The following is a 21,450-nucleotide window of genomic DNA, read 5'->3' on the forward strand; positions in this document are numbered from 1 at the left end:
TTTTAAGGGGATGCTATCATGGTGATTGTGCTGCAGTTAGTTCAGGCCATGTTAGGAAAATGTGTTGTTAAAGCTGCAACTGATTGCTCAACAGGCCAGCAAACTGGTCCTTGCCTGCTGCCCTCTCACCCAGAGCTTCTCCTTCCTCCTCCTGCTCAGTGGCGCAAGCAACATGGGGGTGATTTGGTCTCAGCCCTGACGCTGGCTCTGAAGCAGTCTCAAACCTTTGGCAGTGCACATCTATCTGTTGCCTCTTGGGATCAGTAAAATAATTTTAAGAACACCTGTTTCAATGCTTACTGAAACAACCCAAGAATTCAGCTGTGGGCTTCTTTAAGCTCAGGACAAACAAGTGCATATGAGACTGTAGCTAAATAAACTGTTAAGTGTGCTGCTTGCTGCATGGCCAGACAGGTTGTATGTTAAGGTTTATATGTGAAAGCTTTCAAAGGAATTCCTTCAGCAATCCAGATAATTCTTTCAGAGTTGTTGAGCTATTTATCGGTAAGGCTATTTGTTTTTCCACTCAGAACAGCCTCCCACTTAGTTGCATAACAAATACCCAAGGCATTTTTGCTGTAGCGTAATAAGGTGATGATTTTTCATGTCTGCTTTTGGACACATGTGATTTAACCTTTAATCCAGTCATCCAGTCATGATATGTAACAACTCAAATTGGTGGATTTTTTAATTACTGCCCTAAACAGGATTGTCATTATCAACCTCCTTCCCCATCCCTCCCCCCTCCCAACAAACAAACAAACCAAAAAAAACCCCACGAACTAAAGGAACATCTTATAAATTGAAGTTCACAGAGAAATGATGAATTTTTAGTGTTGCAAGTACCTATTTACAGTGCATGCAGATATCTTATGTGTCTATGTACTGCTGAAAGTGAAAGGCAATTGTTAGGTACTTTTCAGTAGAAATATGTGAAAAATACAGACCTGCTCCCAGTGGCTGGTTTGTTGACCTCAGAGGGAAAGTAACTAGACTTGAGAGCACTTCAAAGAATGAATGAAACAATCATGATTACTATAAGTTGCTAATGTCAGAAATTAACATAATAATGTGGCACCATACAGTATACATTGCAATGTATTTTCAGCATTAACATCTGCATTTTTTCTTTTGGATGTCAAACTTTGATCACATCTGAATTAGAGTTTACAGTCAACATTCTTTATAAACCTGCTTTATGGTCATCTTCCACAGAATAGCATAGAAACATTGGATGCAGTTTTCACAATTATTCTGACATTTGTGTGAGCTTTAATGCAGTAATAAAAGCAACAGTCTACAAACAGTTATATTACAAATAGTTACATCCAAACCCATCATGGGAAAATTCTGAAGCCTTGAACTTTAGAAGAAGAAAAAGCCCTCTGTATTTTTCTTTTCTCTGTGTGTGATGGAGTGCAAATAGTTTTTATTATAAATACACATGTGTTTCAGTCCTTGGACTCTGAGCCTCTCTTTGTCCAAGCATTTAAGCCTATGCTTGAGTCTCACTGAAGACACAGGACAGAATTAGACGCAGGACTTTGATTAGATGTCACACACAGATTGGAAGAGACCCTCAAGATTTAAGAACTCTTTTCCCTGGCCTCCTAAATGCTAGGAGCTCCATGCAGCTAAATTCAAATGCATACAGGTACAGAGACTCCAGCATACCAGCTCTTAAAATTATTTCTCCAGATGGTTGAAATAGAGAAACAGCACATTACTTTGGGGATGGCCTTGGATACTGCAAGGTGATTTTATACACTCTGATTTTTAGGATTACACATTAGGACTGGAATGCACCATCAGCTGTCCAATTGAGAAGTCAGCCTTGTCTCACGGCACTAGGTACTTGAATAGAAAGTATTGCTATGTGGAACAAAGTTATTACTGAAACACAAACAGGATATACCAGGGTCTTACTTAGCAATAAGAATTCATTTGGTTGCCCTAACATCTGTGCTAGCTTTAGGAACTGCTTACATCTTTCTTGCTGCTGTGGTTGAAGGCATCTGCATGGGCTATCCTGAGCTGTCATGCTGTGTGCAGCCTACTTGATTTCTTGTTCACAGTGCAACATTTCCTCCTCCTATCCCTACGTACTTTCCCTTGTTCCTTGTGACTGATGGAACACTAAGGTACCACAGGGTATATGGAAGGACCACATTGTTTCCTTAACCTTCTGATAAAAGTTGCTGTTTTAAAGCTTTATTGCTTATTTTGGGGGTTCCTCAGAATGCATTTCCTCTATAAAACCTTTGAAAACATACTGTTAAAACTCTGAGAAATGTTCTAAATTATTTTTGCTATGTGCAATTTTTATAAAAACTAATAATTATAAAGACAATTGGGCAGTGGCAGAGCCTGGTAATATTTACATCATTGCATGGAAGCGAACAATTTTCAGGGGTTTGAACCCTCACTTGGCCAGTCTACTTCTATATTTAGTATATTTTGTGTAAGTGAATCTAAAGACTTTTATTTTGACTTAAAAAAAAAAAAAAAAAAAAACACAAAAACAACAAAAAACAAAAAACACCCTTAAAAACAAAACACACCTAAAAATTGTTGTACTTATTTCAGTCTCTTAGCAAAAATCACACATTTGCATTATTTGGTTGTATAATTCAGAACTAATATGTAGAGATTTTCATTCCCCAGATCAGTACTTCTGTCTGGTTATAACTTATTGTTGTATTATAGCTTAATGCTGTAGTTTTTTAGAGCAAGATTTTCACACATTTCAAACTGACTAAGAGAAGATGAATTATTTTCAGGCATCAGCTGTGATGATTCTCTAGCAAAAACAGCTAGTGGAAATGTGTCCATTTTATCAAGGAAAGTCTTAAATCTGGATTTCAATTAGTGATATACATCATTGACAAAAAAAATTGAATAAATGTTTATTAGAAGTTGCTTGGCTGTGATGCAGAATCACTTCTTTTAGCCCCAGATTTCCAAACACAACTGGTCAGTTGAATTCCTCAAGAGAAAATGTCTCTCAGTGTGGTGCTCTCACATCACTGAAGAGTTAGGTAAAGGTCAAGCCCATGTAACTGATGAAAAATACAGAATGAAATAGTTTTCTGCAAGTACTTGTAGAATTCTGTGATAGAAAACAGGAGTGAAGAAAATTTTGTAAATCATCTTAGCTTGTTTCGTATTAAAATTTCTTGGTATGGAGAATCTTGTTAATATCCAAATTGGTGAAATCTGTCACTTGGTGAAGATCGCATGATGAATCAAGTACTGCTAGATGGTAATTATCTTTTCCTCTGTTAGTATTTGATATTTTTCCCTGAGTCTGAGATTAATTGTTAATGTAGTAAATTTTGGCCACATGCAGATAAGTAATATGCAATTATTATTTAGAAAAGAAACAACACTTCTGTGATCAGTTCATGCAATAATAGACTTCTTGGGCAATGGATGTGATTTATATGATAAATTTAGCAGAAGTTCTTGCTTACTAGTTACTTATTTCTGCTATACATATGATGCTTAAACAACCAACAAATTAAAATCTGTTATCTGTAAATATTGTTTGTTAACACTGCTTCTTGCAAAAATCCACCATATTTGTCATAATCTCTCTGCTGTTTGTTTCTGGAAATGTTTTCTGAGCCATGTTCAGGGGAATGTTTAATAATTTTTGAGAAAAAGTGTTTTGTTTTGTTTTCTTTCTCTCTCTCTCTTTTTTTTTCTTCTTCTTTTCTTCTTTTTTTTTTTTTTTTTTTTTCCCCTGCATACATAACTCTTTGTTTTTAATTGCACAGTTTTTTGTTTGCACGTGGTTAACAGAAAATAGAAGAAATTTAAAGAATTGCGGCCTCCCAAATAAAAGCTGTGACAGATTTAGTATATCAATGTATATAGTGGCAAAAACTTCTAGGTAGTTGTGCTATTCTGGCAAAGCTGTCATACTTCCAGGGTGATATTTCAGTGCTAGCATATGGGCCTACTCCTTGGATATAATATTCAGTTTCTATTCTCCATGTGGATTCTGGCAATCCTATTGCTCTTGAGCCTTCAAAGCTCTCAAGGTGAACGAAATCCAGCTAGAGCTTTTTGGATGTGCACTTCTAGTTTTCTCATAATTTCAAGCATAGTGTTCCTTCAGGTTGCTTGACATCTCAGTCTGAGTAAGCACTACACTGAGATGTGATGTTGAAAAGACTAAAAGAAGAACCAAATGTAAAGGATCCAAATGTCACAAAACCCCATGAGTTCATAGCTATGTATGCTTACTGAAACTTGGTATGCAGCCCTCTCTTCTCCATACTCAAAACTCACGATGAGATCCAACCAGAGGGCTCCTGGGGGAGAACTAGAGCATGACACATCTGGATAACAAAACCCATAAAGCGTGAGAGGAGCTCTGTGGTACGTGAATTAATAATACACGACCAACTCAAAAGCAGTGTTTTAAGAAAAGTGTTTATCAGAAATGCCAGACTGAAATGGTCAGAATGAAATGCATTTCAGAATTACTCTCTCTGAGTAAGAGAATTGATCCTATGATCCTCTAGCACAACAGCAAGTTGAACATGCTTGCTCCTAACAGAACAAAGTTTCAATTGTCAATGAGCGGTAGAGTGGGCCTGCATCCGTCAGACTCCTCTGTTAGGTGGATGGGAGCTGGAGTGCTTCTTCCAAAATTATTGCAAATCTGCTAGATGATCACAGAGTTGAGCTTAAAAATGAAATATTATTTTACCAACTATTTATGATTCTTGCATAATTGTGGATTGCATTTCCTGAAAAACAGATTCACGTATTTCTGCTTATTGAAAAGCCACACTGGTAACTTTGAAGCACTTGAGCTACTGGTACATAGTTGAACACCTATGAGGAGCTACTTCACTAACAAATGTCTCTAAATGTGCAAGGTGTGGAAACCCCAAAAGTACCTTCAGCTCATTTGGATTAGATATTGAGTGGTAATGCAGTCTTTTTATTTTCTCTTCAGTCTTCCTGTATGATTGTCCAGATACATAAATGCCAACTATTTTACTTGACTGTCAATTAGAATACTTTAAAATAACAAACAAACAAAAACAGAAGGTGCTCTGCTGTTTTGTTTGTTTTTATATATATCTACAAATACTGGAGCACCTGAGTGCAGTTATAAAATATTTTCAAAAAGTTTTTTCTCGTATTATAAATAGTTATACTGATTTTCCCAATAGAATTATTGAGTCTTCTGCATGCAGAGAAATGATCAGAATTCATGTACAAATAGTTTGAAAAATAATAACCCTGTTTCTTCCAGTTAATTAGCACATGGCAACTGCTGTAGCTTCTGTACTTCATTTTTTGATACAGACAATAGCAGCATAGCTTCATATTTGTGTGTAGCTTAAATAAAATCTTTTATTTAGGCACTCTATGCATGTCTATGCAATTAAGATAGCAGTCTAAGATATCTCTGGATGTCCTTAGAACAAATACAACCTTTGATGTATAGAAAATCTCGAGCGGCTTTTATTTTTCTCCATTCTTCACTTTTAGGAGTTGATATAATGGGAATGTACACAGCTTTAAATGACTAGGGACAGAGATGGGAAGAGAGAAGGCTTGGTCCATTCCTGTCTTTCACATTGGGCTCAGCTTGGCTTTCAATGCCTCAGTTTTCTCAGAAGCAACCAGGGACTCTTTATAAAACACCACAAGACAAAAAAAAAAAAAAAAAGTATTTTACTATTCTAATTACTTGAAAAGAATTGTTTACTTCTTCCAGATTAATATGTATATATTTTTACAAAACAAATAGGACAAAACTTTAAAATTTGCAATATTACTGCAACTTATTATAGTCCTGTCTTTCATTTTTTAGGCAAAATACTCACAGAGAATTTACTTGCACTAGGAAAGAAGAATAACCTTCTGTACTTCTACACAGCTTCTATATTTAGAGTAGGTCTAATATTGTATTATAAAAACGCATAATTGCATTTTAATATATACAGTAATATATATATCTATATTACTATATATATAATATATCTAGGTGCCTCTGGATCTACTGACTAAACACATCTACATTTACTACAAAAACCTAAGCACTTGCTTTCTCACAGATTTAATACTGCTTCTCTATTTTTGCAGTGGAACACATGAATTTGGAAATTATCTGCTGTAAATGGACTTTCATGTAATTTTATGCTCTTACAATTTTTTTTTTTTTACAGTACAATTAATAGAGTAATCCCATAAAATCCAGCTAGAGTCATTTCTGTTGTTTTGTTTGCAAAGACATAGTGTTGCAAAGGGGCTTAGTGGTTCTGCTACTGAAGGATGGAAGGATGGGATTGTTCCTTGAAGAGGGCAAAGCAATAGAAAACAATAGAAAAAAAAAAAGAATATATTGTTTTGCATGAAACGAGCTCTTTGTATTGACTAGTCTGAAATCAACATTTTCTACTTTAATGAGAAATAAATGTGCACTTCAATTTTATTTATGTTATTCTTCTTTTGTACTTATTTTTGTTCTAAATTCCTATAAATTTATAATTAAATGCATTTTAAATTAAATAATTGTTCATAAAGGACCAGAAGAGAATACTTTCTAGCAGCTGTCTTAAACAGTTAGCAATCATTTATGAAATGGCCCTGTGTGTGAATTTGTATGCATTTCTGCAACTGTCTTCATAGTGTGGGGCATGCCTGCAAATTGAGTTTATGCCCTGATTTTTCTGAGAAGCTTGTGAGATGGTGACTGTTTCTGCCTATATCCATGATGTTAATGATTCAAGTGGATGGCAGCTGGGTGTGTATCCTGCTGATGGGGAAAGTGGATAATCTTTCCATTATGGATTAAAGGTTATTTAAAGGTTACTTCTTCTGACTGGGCTGCATAAGCAGATGCATATCCTGCAGCCGGCTCTGTGGATGTTGCTTTGGAGATGCAATTTATTGGTCCCAGGTTTGAGAGAAGATATGAATATCTTCAGCTGATGGAGATGCTTGCAATAAAATCAAGCCAGACTTGGAGCTGGCATTATACAAGAGGTGCCTGGCCTGCTTTTCCTAGTACCTCTCAGTCTTTTGTGTTGTGAGAGGTCACTAAAATTTGAGCAGTGGATGGGGAGCAGAGTGGTGGGACTGACAGCACACCGCCCACGTAACGTGTACGGAGTAAGGAAAGAATGATCTTTCCTCTTGTGGTAGGGGGACTATGGTTAAGGTTTTATTATTAATGATAACGTTGAATTCAGGCTAGTCAACGTAAAGTGTTTGTTTAATGAAAAAAAAATCCCGCTGTTTTTCTGTTGCTTCGCTGTCTTCAAGGAACAAATCCATCTTGCAGTAGCAAAACAGCTAATCCCCTTTGCAACAGTTTCACATTGTACCTTGAAAGAGCATATGAAGATTTCACACTAAAAAAATTCAGCGTTATGGCACATTTTGTGATAAATGTGAGCAACTCATGCAACTGATCAGTCCAAATGGTTATTATATTGCACAAATACTTGTATTTTTTCTTAAACAGAAGCTGCTCTATCCCCCAACAATAACTAAAACCAAAAAACCCAAACCAAACAGCAATGACCAAAAGCAATATTGGCCTTTGATATGCAGTGGTGTGTGAATGCAGGCATTAGAAAAGTTCAGCACTTTGAATGATAGAGACACTGCCATCAGTTCTCTTTTTGGTCTTCATTGTGTTTTCTCCATGCTTTCTAGTGAAGAAGTGCTGCAATTAAGATTAACCATTAATGGTAACAATTGACAGTAACTCAGACGTGGAAATGATCAGAAGTCAATTGGATTCCCGTTTGGTACTTAGCAAAGATTTTTTAAAATCTTTAAAATTTAAAGCTTCTATTTTTATATCTTAACAGTTACAGATGCTTGACTTCCATGTTCCTTCTAGATGCTCAACACTACTCTGAGGATACTTATTGCTTCCTAAATTGTGTTTAAATTGTGCACTTGAAAAAAAACACGTGAAGTAGTAGTAAATCAGGTTTAGTGGTTTCTAGTAATTCTACTTTCTGATCCAAAGCTTCAATATAAATAGAGAACTCATAAAAAATGCTGATGCAAGGGACTTATTTGGTGAAATACTTGTCTTTTGCTCTGTGACTTCAGGATGAGCTTTGCTTGAGTTGTCCCTGTCCACCTCTGTTCTTCTAAACTTCTAGTGATGGAGTCCTGACAGTCCTCATAAGTAACTGATACCAATACTTATTTGTTGTTGCTACTGTTTTGCTAAAATGATTCCTCTGTTGGCCCTTAACCTTAGGTGCTGTAATTTTATCTCATCAACCCCCCTCTTCAACCCATATCTTTACTTCAGACTTTTTTCTAGACTGTTTAACCTCAGCCCCTTCATTTTTTTCACCTTCTAGATATCTGATTCTTCTCAGTAGTCTTGTCTGAACTTTCTCCAGATGGTTGGTATCCTTAAACAGTGCTACTTAAACCTGAGCATTTTAATCCTACAGATAGCTCATGTGGCTCTGCTCAGTCTTAGAGAAAGTGCTTTCAGGGGAGTACTTTTTGTAACAGAATAACATTTACTTGTATTCAGCTTCTCATCCACTAGAACTCCTTCATCCTGATATCAAATACTTCTGTCTCATTGGCTTTTCCCTTTCTGTCTTTGTGCAAGTAATTATTCTTATCTAAAACTAGGACTTTATATTTAACATTATTTAATTACTGTTTTTCAGAATTCCTCAGATTTATGAACCGCTTTGCATTTTAATCAACTGTGCAGACTTATTGTCTGCAGTCAGTAGCTTGTTCTGTATTCCATCATTCAAGTTATTAATGAAAATATTGATATTTGCATAACCTCACTGAACTTGAAACCCTTCAGTGAGTTCCAGCTGAGTTCTAAACACAAGAAGACAAATTCATTTGTTTTAAATACTTCAACGTGGTGGTGTAGAAATTCATGCCACCTGAGTCTGATGCAAGCATTTTTAATAAAATTTTGAAAAAATTGCTAGTTTGATATATACATATATATATATAAACCTAGAAAAGGTATGAAGAATCAGTAAAATGTTTTTACTCAGTAGTATTATTTAATTGACAAAAGTTGTGTTGGAAAAGGATAAATCCTGTAAGAGTTGTTACATCTAGTTGCATATCCAGGAGAGGAAATGCAAAAGGATTATGACATTTATGGACGGAAGTTCTCCAAAGTATCTTGCAGTGCAATTTGATTTTGTCTGAATCTTGCTTTCAGTAAATGCAGAAGTAAAAGCACTAAATTCTGATTTCTTTCCGGGTAGGTCCCTAGTACAGTCTGTGTTTTCATAAATTCCTAGTATTGGGAGGAGAAAAAAAAACACACACACACACAAAACCCACTCTATTATTTTCTTGTTGTTTGGTGTTTGTAAATGAAAATCATTGTTAATTTAGGAGCCTGACAGCTGTAGAACATTTGCCATTCTGCAGCAGCTGTCAGTAGCACTCTGTTTTATTTTACAAACAGATGTTTAATTTGACTTCAATGACATTGTCAATTTTGAGGGGAAACAGAGGAAGGAATAGAAATAATCACGGTAGTCGTAATTTGATTTCCTTTCAAAACATAAAACAGTCACTATTGATGACATCAGAATTGTTTCCACATTTTTTGACTGAATGTTTTTAATCTATTTTTTTATTACCACATGAACTGAAATTAAGCTTTCTCAATGCACAATAAGTCATGTTCAAGAAATTATTTGTCTCATGTCAGGAACTGAAGGTATTGTTTTAATGTAGTACTTTAGAAAACAAATGGAATACCATTAAAAAAACCTACATATTTACATATACATATGGATCAAATGTCATATTACTTATACAATTTACAGGGAAAAAGATTTTTATATTAAAACCAGAGCACCAGTGGTTTCAATCTCATACAATCGTAATGTTGTTCACTGTAGTGTAATGGTATTCTCATTTCACATCAACAGAAGTGAAGGGCATATTGGATCCAGTAATGAGGAAATAAGATCATGAAAAAGTTAAGTAACGTTAATGTGGTTCGTTTTTAATTTTATTAACCAGTGATTTTATCCAGCGTGTGCCCAGTGAGTAAGAGGCTTCAATGTAACGTGCAGGTGGAATATCTTGGCACGATCTTTCATTGTTCTAAATGTCTGTAGACCCAGGAAAGAGAGTTAAAATTAACACTATGCAGTCTTAATCCTACAACCCTTTGGCAATTCTTAGAAGTTACAAAGTAAGTTAGTCGTAAAAAGAGTGTATCTTACTGGTCATTTGCTCCTTCTTTAATATCTGTTCAGGCATTTCAAGACTGTTTCTGTGAGGGTGTGAAAGTAAACTTGTTAAATTTAAGAAGCATATAGGCATATTTTTAGCAGAATTTTTCTGGCTTGCCGAGTTCAGTATTTGTTGGACTGTCTGCATGCCCACAGAGATCTAAAGTAATTCTATATAGTGCATCTCACAGTTTCAGGCGCAGCTGTATTTTAGTATGAAAGGCAAATGGCTGAATTAACAAAATGCTAGATTATGCCATCATTACTTATGGTGAAAAGTATTTAACTCCTTGTGTAGATTTAAATGTATTTACTGAAGACTCTCTAAGAGCAATGTATTACACAAATCAAGGTCCCAGAACCTGAACATGGTATTTATCTTGATTCTTTTTTTCTTATGAAGAACCACAAAATCAGTTCTGATTTGTTTCTTTAAAGGAGCAGCTGCATGTATTGTTGTAATTCTTTTGAAATGATAAACAGAAAAAATCACCTAGAAAAGGAATTGTTCCTTGTGTAAACAGACTGCTGAATTGATTCTTGTCATTCTACTTATCTCGTCTGATGATCTTTGGGAGGGATGTGTGAATGGACTGAAATACAAAATTCAACAAATAGTTGGGTCAACCATTCTTTTCTTTCCCTTTCAGTAATTAGGTAGCCACTTTTTCTGTCTTTTCTACTTCATTGGATATGCATTCAGTATCTTTGCTTTCCTAACAGTAGCAGTCTGAATGCTTCCTGCTCTGCTTTCCTGCAGAAATGGATTTGTTGCCCAGTCAGTTCACTGCTTTTTCAGAACGTAGTTTAAGGTCTTGCAATGCACCAGAAAGCAAACTTGAAGAAGAAACTTCTTTTCTTATTTCTGTTTTTTCTTTTGCTGCTGAAAGGGCAGACTTGCAGACACAGGGCCTTGTAGCTACAAAAATAATCAGCTCTCTTCATTAGGAGGTTAATTTGACACTCACTGCACAGTGTACATAGCCTGGTGATAACTTGAATATCTTCCAACAACTGAAGTTCTACAGATCACCTGACATAATGTTTCTTCCCATAGCTTTCTCTCTGAAGCTGCAATCTAAACTTATTCTGTACTTGGAAAAAAAGGTGTGCTCTCCTGTGCTGCAATTGCCTTGCGATTGTTTGCTGAAATAAATATATGATGAGAGAAAGAATTCATACAAAATAAAACAACGTTCTATACTGCAGAGATGTTTCCGTGTATATGAGGTACCACCATTTTATGTCAGTTCACAAAGAAATTCTCTTTTTCATCAGAGTTACTTTAGATAACAAATCCTAACAGGCATTTATCTTGTTTGTCTGAATAAATCATAGACAAAGCACTGTCTTCAATGTAGTGAAGAAACACAAATAGCTCTTCATTCTTGCCAGTTTTATAGTAGCAGTCTATATTTCTGCCACCCGTAGTTCTACTTAGAACTTAGAAAGTACTAAAAACTAAAACCAGTAAATAAAATAAAGCCAAACTCATGAAGAGGAAGCAAATTTCAGATATATTCAGATATGTGTTTTCTTCATTGACATTACCAGGAAAAAAAACAACTTTGCTTGGCAATAAGGCAGTTTTAAGTGATGTCCTTATAATTTTCTAGTATTCCAGAGTCTACTCAGAAGAAATTAAGGCTGTGATTTTCATCTGATTAAGTGAAATTGAAGTTGGTAATTGATTTTAAAAGAAGGTCAGTTCTCAGTAGAAGGTCATCTCACAATCATCAGCAGCATGAGATTGCAGCACACATCTAGGTTTTCAAAACATCTCAGCATCAGGGTGTCTAACAATTGTATGTTTTCAATTTTCAATGTGTGTGGCTTTCTGTCTCTTTTTTTGTAGGTGTAAACAACTGCTAACTATACGTATATATTTATGAAGTCAGATAGGTACAACTTATGGTTTGTCTCGAAGATCAGGTTTGTTTTCCTTTATACTTCATTTTTGAAATCTAAACTGACTATTGAAAATGTTTAACTTGCACTGCTTAGGTGTCAATCTCAAAAATGTTTTCAGTTTGTTTATTTCCCATACATATAACAGAAGGAGCGCCCCTGCTTGTGTCTGCTATGCTTGATCCCTTGCTCTCATATCTCTGATCACTCTTGGTGTATTTTGACTGTCCGTGTTAAAGTATCTTCCTCTCTAGGAGTTTCTAATGAAATTAAGTATCTAATTAATTGCACTTTTGTTCCAAGTAAAACTTGGTAGGATTGGATTCCAGTTCTTAGTTTAGTCTGTGCCTGCTTCTTACAGCTTCTAATATTAAGGGTAATTTATCATCATAATCGTTTCCATTATTACTTACTACTGTTCACAATAATGCTTTAATAGTTCTGTTCATGTGCTCTTACTTGTTCTGATGATTGAGAGTAATACAGACTGAGTAGCTTTTGTTTTATCCCCGATGCTTTAAGCATAGTTGTAATCACTTCCTCCATGAAATGATGACCTTTATCTGGGTCAGGGATGTTTCAGGATTCCCACAGAAGCAAAAGGCTTCTTGAAACTGTTTTTTTTTTTTTTTTTTTTTTTTTTTTTCTTGCTCCCTGCTGCTATATCTTGTTTTACAGAAAAGGCTTCAAACCATTTTGAGAAAGAATCAGTCATTTCAAAAGAATTGAGTATTCATTACCCCAGCCTCTTTTGGGGAGCTAATGTGTATAACCTATTTGTAACCACATCCACAGTCTGCCAATCCGCTGCTGTAGTAAAAAGGTCTGACTAGACTTTGGTCTTGTCCTTCCTCTGTGTATCTCAGACAATTTTTGATCCATTTCCTAACACCCGTTTCTGTACCTTACAGCATTGCTGCTTCCTTGACTCTAAGAGTAATTTCCTGATTTTCACGTAATGTGTTTCGCAATTCTTTCTCCATTTACCTTCTTGATCTGTTTGTTTCTGCTGTGCTCTGGTAACTGTCCTAATGTCACTTCCTAATGTTGCAGGTCTTCTGCTGCTTTAGCTGCTTAGTCGACTTTTTCACCCCATTCTGCTCTAGAGTCTTATTCTTTTGAGCCTTTAGATGCCTAATTGAGAACTGACCCCCAGCACAATTCCCCTGCTTATAAATCTTCTTTGCATCAATCCTTAAGCAAAATTACCTCTGTCACCCCTCCTTTTAGCTTCTCCTAACCCAGTCAAACATCCAGTGTCATATTCCCTTCACACAATAATCTGAAGCAGGTAAAATCACAGCCAGCCTTTTGTTGCCTTTAAACCTTAGGGATTATTGTTGTCTGCTGGGCTGACCTGCTCGGAGTGGTTGTTTTATGTTGTCCCATTCAGGTTCAAGGCATGCGTGCCCTCAGCACCATTGCCATCAATATTCATTGAACTTCCATCAGTGAGCCAAAGGTAATTTGTGCTGTAATTTTGTACTGAAATCCTTCAAAATCTTCCTTCAGTCCTGTTCATAGTTGGTGATGTAAATGACTGGGCATTGACCTTCCGCTCCCATATTGATTATAGCACACTTTAAAGAGATCAGGTTACTGAAGATTTCTGAGGTTAATCTCTGGTTTGTTAATATTAATGCCTATAGAGCAACAGAAATATTGGATGCTCTGTGCTTCCTGTCAGTGACCCTGGGAGAGTATACTTCGGAGGAGACATCTATTTGGATCACGATAGGGGCAGCACATGGTTTTTGTATTAAGCACTCCCAGACATAAGCTGAATAATGCAGCTCTGCTACTGATATTTCTATGTATTCATAGATTACTGGGACTGTCTTGTTCTTTGGACCTGTTACAGCCAAACTGCTACCAGTGCTACGGGTGCAGCAGCTGAACAGACATGAGAAGGATGTATTGAATTTGGCATGCACGGAACTGAATTAGGAAGAGCAAAATGCGTACTGCACAAGTTCCCTGCAGGTACATCCTCCAGCAATTTATGTACCAAAGTTTTTCAATAATATTTGCCACAAATCCTTACTCCAGATACTTTTTTCAGCCAAAACAACTGTGTGAACTGGAGGCACCACTCCAACATTGTCTGCAGCTGCAAACTTGTTGCAGCAGATTTTGAAAAAAGAGTAAGAGGATGAGCCTGGTTAAAACTTTCCTAATAGCATAAAGTCATTTAATGGATTAATTTGATCATTCTTTGTTAATTGCATGTGTTGCATGAGTGGGATACTCTTTCAACTACTTCTCAAATACAATTTGAATGTGCCTTCTTCACATGTCCCGTGTTCTGTTCCCACAGAATGGGAAAAGTGGAAAGGTTGCAGATCTTGACCCTCTTCTTTTTATCAGTCTGTTCTTTTCTCTGTCTTCATACTTCCGGCATAAGCAACCAGTATCTCCTGGCATCATGCGTCTGACGGTTCAGTAGGCTGTAGTCTCAGCTGTCAGTTAAAGTGCTTAGAAAAGATGAAGTAGAAGAGGTTCACTTCTTAAAGGTATTAATTCTTGAAAGCTGAAGTCTCTGGATAAGCTGCACCAACGAAATAACAAGTCTCTTTCTTCTGATCCTGCTCCAGATCCAGCTACAACAGATTTGGGATGTCAGACTTAATCTCAACTACTGTAGGAGACACATCAAAGTTATACTTCTCTAGGCAAATACATTCATAACATTAAAGTCGCTCTTAAGAAGTCAGTATTAGACACTTTAATATTAATTAATACTTATTTTTAATTGGTATTAAGTTGTCTTGTCATCCATTGTGGTGCTTTAGCCTTCAGGCTCCTGTAGACTAAAATGCGGCGATGTTTTTTCTGAACTTGGAAGCATGGAAAACATTAATCCTACCTGGATTCCTACATCTGAATACCAAGTAATCGGTATTTTACAAGGGGGTGGACTTGATTAGGATATTGCTTTTGATACACAATTCTTGTCTGTACAAGCAAATAATTTACTCATTGAAATATAACTTTGCATATTGCTAATGGAGACATATTTTAAAGGAGTAGTTGGAGAATGATAGCTCTGATATTTTGTTAGTATCTATTGATTCAATTCCTTCCTTCCCGAATCCCCTAAGAATATTGAAAATTTAGAAGAATTATTCTAAAATCTTGGGGATTACTTTCAAGCTTTGTTAACTGGGCGCTCATGCAGATGAGTTTAACTTATTTTGCTTTGGTAATGCAGTTTACAAAACAGAACAGGGTAAGAATAAAAAATAAAACCCACAAAATTTTATTTTTTTTTAATCCCCCAACCTGGAGCATGGGGAGGGAGTTTGAGAGGGAAGGAAAATACATGTAGGGTATATAGCTTAAAAGGGATATTGTAAAGGGGTAAATATGCTTTACACTGTGCCAAGGCCACCCATGCTGCTCTTCATTAGTGGCCAAACCAACAGAGGATGAGCTGTGATGTGGATTTTTTTTTTTTTATTATTTTTAATGTGGACTGATGAGGAGTAACATGTGGCAGGGTTCTGAACATATCCTTTGATCGTGTTGTTCATTCTCTGCCACGTTCTGTCATAGCAGATGAAGTGGGCTACCAGCTCTGAAAATGGGGACATGGTTTTCTCTTTCTTTTCTTTCTTCTCTTGAATGTCCAGAGGGATTAAACATTTGAGTTCCTTGTGCGAGTGGGTGAGTGTTATACAGGTTGCATGGACTTTTAAAGCAAAGATAGAACCATGCTTGAACAGCTTTTTGTTTTGTTTTGTTTCAATTTATTATTTTGATTTTAGGATTTGTCTGTTAACGCACAAGTGCTCTGCAGCAGATCACTGCAAGTTAGCTCACTGATATAGCTATCAGATAGTACAGCTCTGAGCTCCCTAGCTTAATAAAAACTATACTCCAACATTCGATAGATTTCTTCTATCTTCTATACAAAATCAGCACTTAGAATAACAAAATAAATGTCCTCCAACCAGCCAGTCCTAGCCAATATTTTCTGACTCTTCTTTGCAGTATAATTTGTAGAGCATAGTTTGAAACTCAAGGAGATGAAACTTGCTGCTAAAATGTGACTATCAAAATACATGGTGAAGATAAAGCTCACAAATAGCAATGGGTTTTAAGAAATGGGAATTTTTCTCAAGAGACCTGGGCAAGCTCATTCTTTCATCTTTTCTTTTTTTTTTTTTTTTTTTTTTTTTGATTTTGGAGGTAAATGGTGTAGCGTACATGTCAGAAATGATTTTGTCATGCTGAGTTTTTATCCTGAAGATTTTAGATTTAATATTTATGTCCTGCGACCATTCAAGCAAGGAACAGAGAGATTTTCTGAGGACAAATACAAGATAGCAGCATATATAATTTTGTTTTTCCTTAGAGCTTTTTGTTGTATTATATATGATGGCCAGATCAGTCCTGCAGTCAGTGAGCTTCCATGTATGCATGGGACAATAGGCCTGAGTATGATATGGAGGACAACCAAAAGGACTTTGAAGCTACAATAAGGTTGTAAGGGTGAGTTTAGAGTACTTTGCTCTTGCTGTGGGGTTTTGCTCAGTTGCATTTTCTGACAGTGCAGGTAAAATGTTTAAAAATAAAACTGAAGAAGGATATTTCAGTGTATGTGTATGCACTGATTTTTTATTTTTATTTTTGGAAGCTTTTATTGTTTTTCAGCTGACTGATCTACTAGAGGAAAGACAATCATCACATGTAGAGCTGTAAATGTGGGAAAACTGATACGCTTGGCATTAATATTGTGCTCATCCAACATGAAATACAAAGTCTGGTGACAAAGTTAGATTCTAGTTTGAGACCTTTTTCTTTGGTAAGACTGAGCTCAGTTTCCTAGTTGAAAAGTGTTTTGATGAATATAGTTGTCAAATACTACCAGCATAAAAATTGCTAGGCATTGAGTAGCTGAAGAGCTGCATATGCTTTCAGAGGAGTTTCAAGTGATTTTTAATACAAGCATTTGAAAGAAAAGTCGATGATGTTGGTCAGCTACACGAATTAGCACAACAGAGTTGTGGGTTTTTACTAAGACAAGACAGAAGGAAATGAAATGAGAAAATCCTAAATAGTTCATTAGAATTAGGAAATTCACTTAAGCTATACACCAACACCAAGAAAACTATGGTAGAGGTAACTATATGATTATTCTAGTGCCAGGGTAAATGGTACAGAGCTAACCATAGAAATTCTTTATCTTTAAAAGACAACAAAATCCAAAAAGCAAACAAACTTTAAGCATTAAACATCTTATTAAATATAATTGTTCTTAGTAGCTTTCTGAGGTGGGAAGGAACTTAAAGTAATATAACTATATATATATATATATATATATATATATATATAATATAACTAAAGTAACGAATGGAATAATCAAAGAAAATAGTTTTGATGGCTGGAAGGGCAAGACAAAGTTAACCCATAAGTAATACAGAACAAAGTTTTTTTTTGTCGGTAGTCTAGGAGCTTATTACTTTTCTTAATATCCAGGTGTGGTTTTTTTTTTTTGTACTCTTCTTTTCTTAATCCATATTTTACTTTTCCTGTGAATTTCCTAAAGTGAATTTTACCCTGCTATCTCACAGACTTTCAAGTGTTGATTTTGCTGGTGGTCTGCAACTTCTGGCAAGACCCAGCGTCACCAGAAGTTCTTTTCCCATAAATAAGTAAATTTATATATTTGTATCAATCAAAAAGGTTATCCTGTATTAAGAACTGCTGAATCTGTAGCTGTTGCAATGCTCAGCCAAGAAATCTAAGACAGCAAAGTACTGTGGAAATTTGCTTTTGGAATAAAGAAAAAAGCCTGGAAAGGGTACTGGGTAAGGGTGAGGGAATGACTTGGGCATCTTACTCACTACTTTCTCAGTTCATGCAGGGCATCTACATGATGCTTGAAATTGTATTCACATGTTTTGTCAGAGGACCACGTGTAGTAAGGAAGCATGAGCTTTGTAAGAACTAGAATAGAAATAGACAAAGTGGACGTGCCTTTAAACTTAGGGTACATTCACAAGCTCTGGCAAAATCTGTTTTATTAAAATGTAACTCTAATATTGTACTTAACGCTTTTCATGTAAGCTTAAAAATGTCATAGGAATAATTCTTATAGATCCTTTTCCATGCTTCTTTTGTCACATCATTACACCTACAGAGGCACTTTAAAGTAAGATTATTTCTGTTGACGTTATGATTTGACAAAAGGTGTAAGGAAGATGATCTAAATCTGTTTCTACAGAAAAAGGGAAAAAAACAAAAACACGAAATTTCTGGTATGACTTGGAGCATCCCCAATGTTGCTTTGAATTTTTATGGTTTATGATGTTCCTGCTTGTTAATATCCCAAATGTAATTTATGTGATTTTGCTAAAGCTTTTCCCAGAAGAGTGGCACAGTTATTGCAGAATTGTGCTGGAGACGCCTTCTCATTCCAGGGAAGTCTCTTAGGGCAGGTCTCATCCTCCTTGTGCTCAGATGTGTTCTGATCAAACCATGACAGGACAGAGACTGTGACCTGCTTGTGTCCAACCTATGAACATCCTGAAGCAGCATCGGGAAAGCAAATATTACGGAAAGCTACCAGATATCCCTTGTTTTTTCTGAGAGAACTACAAAACAGAAATAACCTTTTTTTTTTTTTTTTTTTAAATAAAAACAGATGCTGCTAGATGTAAGTAAAAGGAAATGAGTCTGCTTGTTATGCATATGATTTTGCTCATAATGTGATGCGATGCAAAAGCTTTAACAAATACTGAAAAGCATCACGTGAAGGTAATGAGAACTCAAGCAGATTTTGGAGATGCATTGGTTTCCTTTTTCTTTCTTATTTGATGGTGTGCTAATGTGTTGGTGGGAGACCTGTTTTCCCTTTTCCCGTTTTACTGAGTTGGTTTTGCTAGCAGACAGAGAGAAACAACTCAAAAATACCCTAAATCTGTTAAAATGTAGGGGAAAAGCAATCAAATCTCCCCTTCCCATAAAGTTTAGATAGCACTGGTTGTGGGAAGGGACAGGCAGGATTTATATAGACAGCCGATGTGTACCTCGTGTAAATTCTTGAAAGCTTTCTTGTGTCTCTGTAAAAGTTAGCCGTTCCATTTTAAAGCTGTTTTTGTAAGCATCAAAACTCAAAGAAAGAGTCTTTAGTCAAAATCGGAACTTTTATAGAAGAATAAAAGTTCTGTCAAAATAATCAATAAAGAAATAAATACAAGTAGTGATTAAAAGTAGGAACATATACTGATCTGATCAGTTGGTCAGTCTCCAATCTAGAAAATTATTATTTAAACACTGAATCTTTTAAATTTAGTTTAATGCTAGTTCTGTCTGACTATTGTAATGTTATGTGCCTGCTTTGGATGTCTGTGCAGCCATCTCATATATCAGTCAGCTCCCAGCTGGAGTCAGCAACAAAACTCCCATTGGCTTAATTTGGATTATTGGCTCCATATATAATCTCAAACACAGCTGAAGAGATAATGACTCAGAGAGTTGTGAAGCCTTTGCTGTTAGAAAAGGAACAATTCCCTTGACATTTCGCACTGATGTGCTAACCACAGCAAAAAGAATAAAATAAGTAAACTTCAAGCAACCTTTCTATATTTTATTTCTAAAATAGCTGTTCCTGAAATTAAATACTTCTAATGTTTTTGATATCTGCAGATTTTGGAGCTCCTTCACCAGAAAGCTGATTTCTTGTTTGTTTAGATTTTTAAGTGTAGGTGCTTTTTTACAGTAAGCTTTGCAAAACCAGTTCTTTAGAATGAGATTTAAAGCATAGGATCATAGAACAATTTACGTCGGAAGGGACCTCTGCAAATCATTTCATCCACCTGCCTGCTCGAAGTAGATGTTGCTACATCAGGCTGTTCAGGGATGAGTATGAATCAAATTTTGAATACCTCCAGGGAAGGAAATTGCACAACCTGTCTAGGTCTGGATGGCTGTTGCTAACTCACTATGCTTCCCTCCACCAAATGCTGGCAGATAATGCTCTTGCTTTCGGTAAAAGTCAAACTTATTCATTTCTGTTTCATACAGCTTTTTTCACAGCCTTGTTTGGTTGCCTGTACTGTCTTTTGCCACACCTTCCTTTACAAGATCCTCTGTTAAGGATGAGCAAGCTGTGCAAACTCATCTGTACAATCTCAAATGGAAGTTGAAATAAAAATATCCTAGATTTAGTACTGTATATATTGTCAAAAGAAGAAAATATGCCTACGTTTTAGCAGTCTGGTTCTGTCCTTCTGCTACTGTGTCATACACTTTTTTTTTTCCTTTAAGAAATAAACATTTCAAACTTTTTTTCTTTGCAGAGCCAGTATTGTGCAGAAGCGCATCATTTATTTTCAAGATGAGGGCTCTCTCACCAAAAAAATTTGTGAGCAAGGTAAGGTTACTTCCTTGTCATGTTCTGCTGTTTTCTCCTAACTCATTATATCCAATTAAAAATTTGAGGCCTTCAGTGGTTGCATCCAGGTTCAAATTTAGGATCTCTTATTCAACAGTGTTTTTCCTTACTCTGCAAATGTTTCTCATTGTACTCTTCCTTGTTTTCACCTAAATGTGACACTTGCACCTTTTTACCTGGTGTGAAACCTGTTTGCCCCCAGAGCACGTAGTTTAATGAATCCCAGACTATTTCATTCTTTCCTAAACCTAAGCATAGTGGAGGTATTTAAAATTCACATGAGGAAGAGAAGACAAGTTTAGTTGTCCTTTGTGATAGCTTTTGTTTCTGCATGTGCAAATTCCTCTTCCCCAGAAAGTCATGCAAGTGAAGTTAGTTCAGTTAATCTCAGTCTCCTGGTTCTTCTACGGTATGCTGTAATTATTTTCATTCTGGTCTCTTCAGAACGAGGGCTGTCAAGACTATGCTTGCATATACGGAGGTGGGAAATCTATGAAGTATATTAGGCCTAAACGAAGGGAAATTATCTATATACATTCTTCAGGGACTTTATAGAATCCTTCACCTATTCTTAAATACGCAACCTGTTAAAAAAAAAAGATATGGGGAACGTGGACTGCTACACTCTGATCTGGTGGTGGATGGACTGCTTTTGTTACTCTGGCAGTAAATGTATGCATGCTGCATATAGGAATATATGCATATATTAGGAGTATATATCTGCCTTTACATTGATTTTCCATCTTAGGAGCAGGGTGTGTTGTTAGTATCTATGTATCAACAACTGACCACTCCCTTAGTATCAGCATGCACATCTTCTTTTGATTTAAATTCCAGATCACATAGCATAACTCTTTACAGAAGAAACTTCCCAAATTTCCTTGAAAAGTAGTAACTTTGTGC

The 21,450-nt window shown here is 36.0% G+C and overlaps 1 protein-coding gene across 6 annotated transcripts in view; it reads left to right on the forward strand.

Moving 5' to 3' along the window:
- The window catches only part of SPON1 (spondin 1), a 427,336-nt gene that overhangs the window by 283,187 nt on the left and 122,699 nt on the right, over positions 1-21,450 (forward strand). For all 6 annotated transcript variants that reach the window (XM_072039262.1, XM_072039264.1, XM_072039263.1 and 3 more), the window contains one exon: positions 20,453-20,526. In XM_072039262.1, coding sequence (XP_071895363.1) covers positions 20,453-20,526 — 74 coding nt within the window. The remainder of the gene's footprint in view (positions 1-20,452; positions 20,527-21,450) is intronic.

The sequence above is a fragment of the Anas platyrhynchos genome, chromosome 5 (assembly GCF_047663525.1).
Source record: "Anas platyrhynchos isolate ZD024472 breed Pekin duck chromosome 5, IASCAAS_PekinDuck_T2T, whole genome shotgun sequence".
In the NCBI taxonomy this organism is placed as follows: domain Eukaryota; kingdom Metazoa; phylum Chordata; class Aves; order Anseriformes; family Anatidae; genus Anas; species Anas platyrhynchos.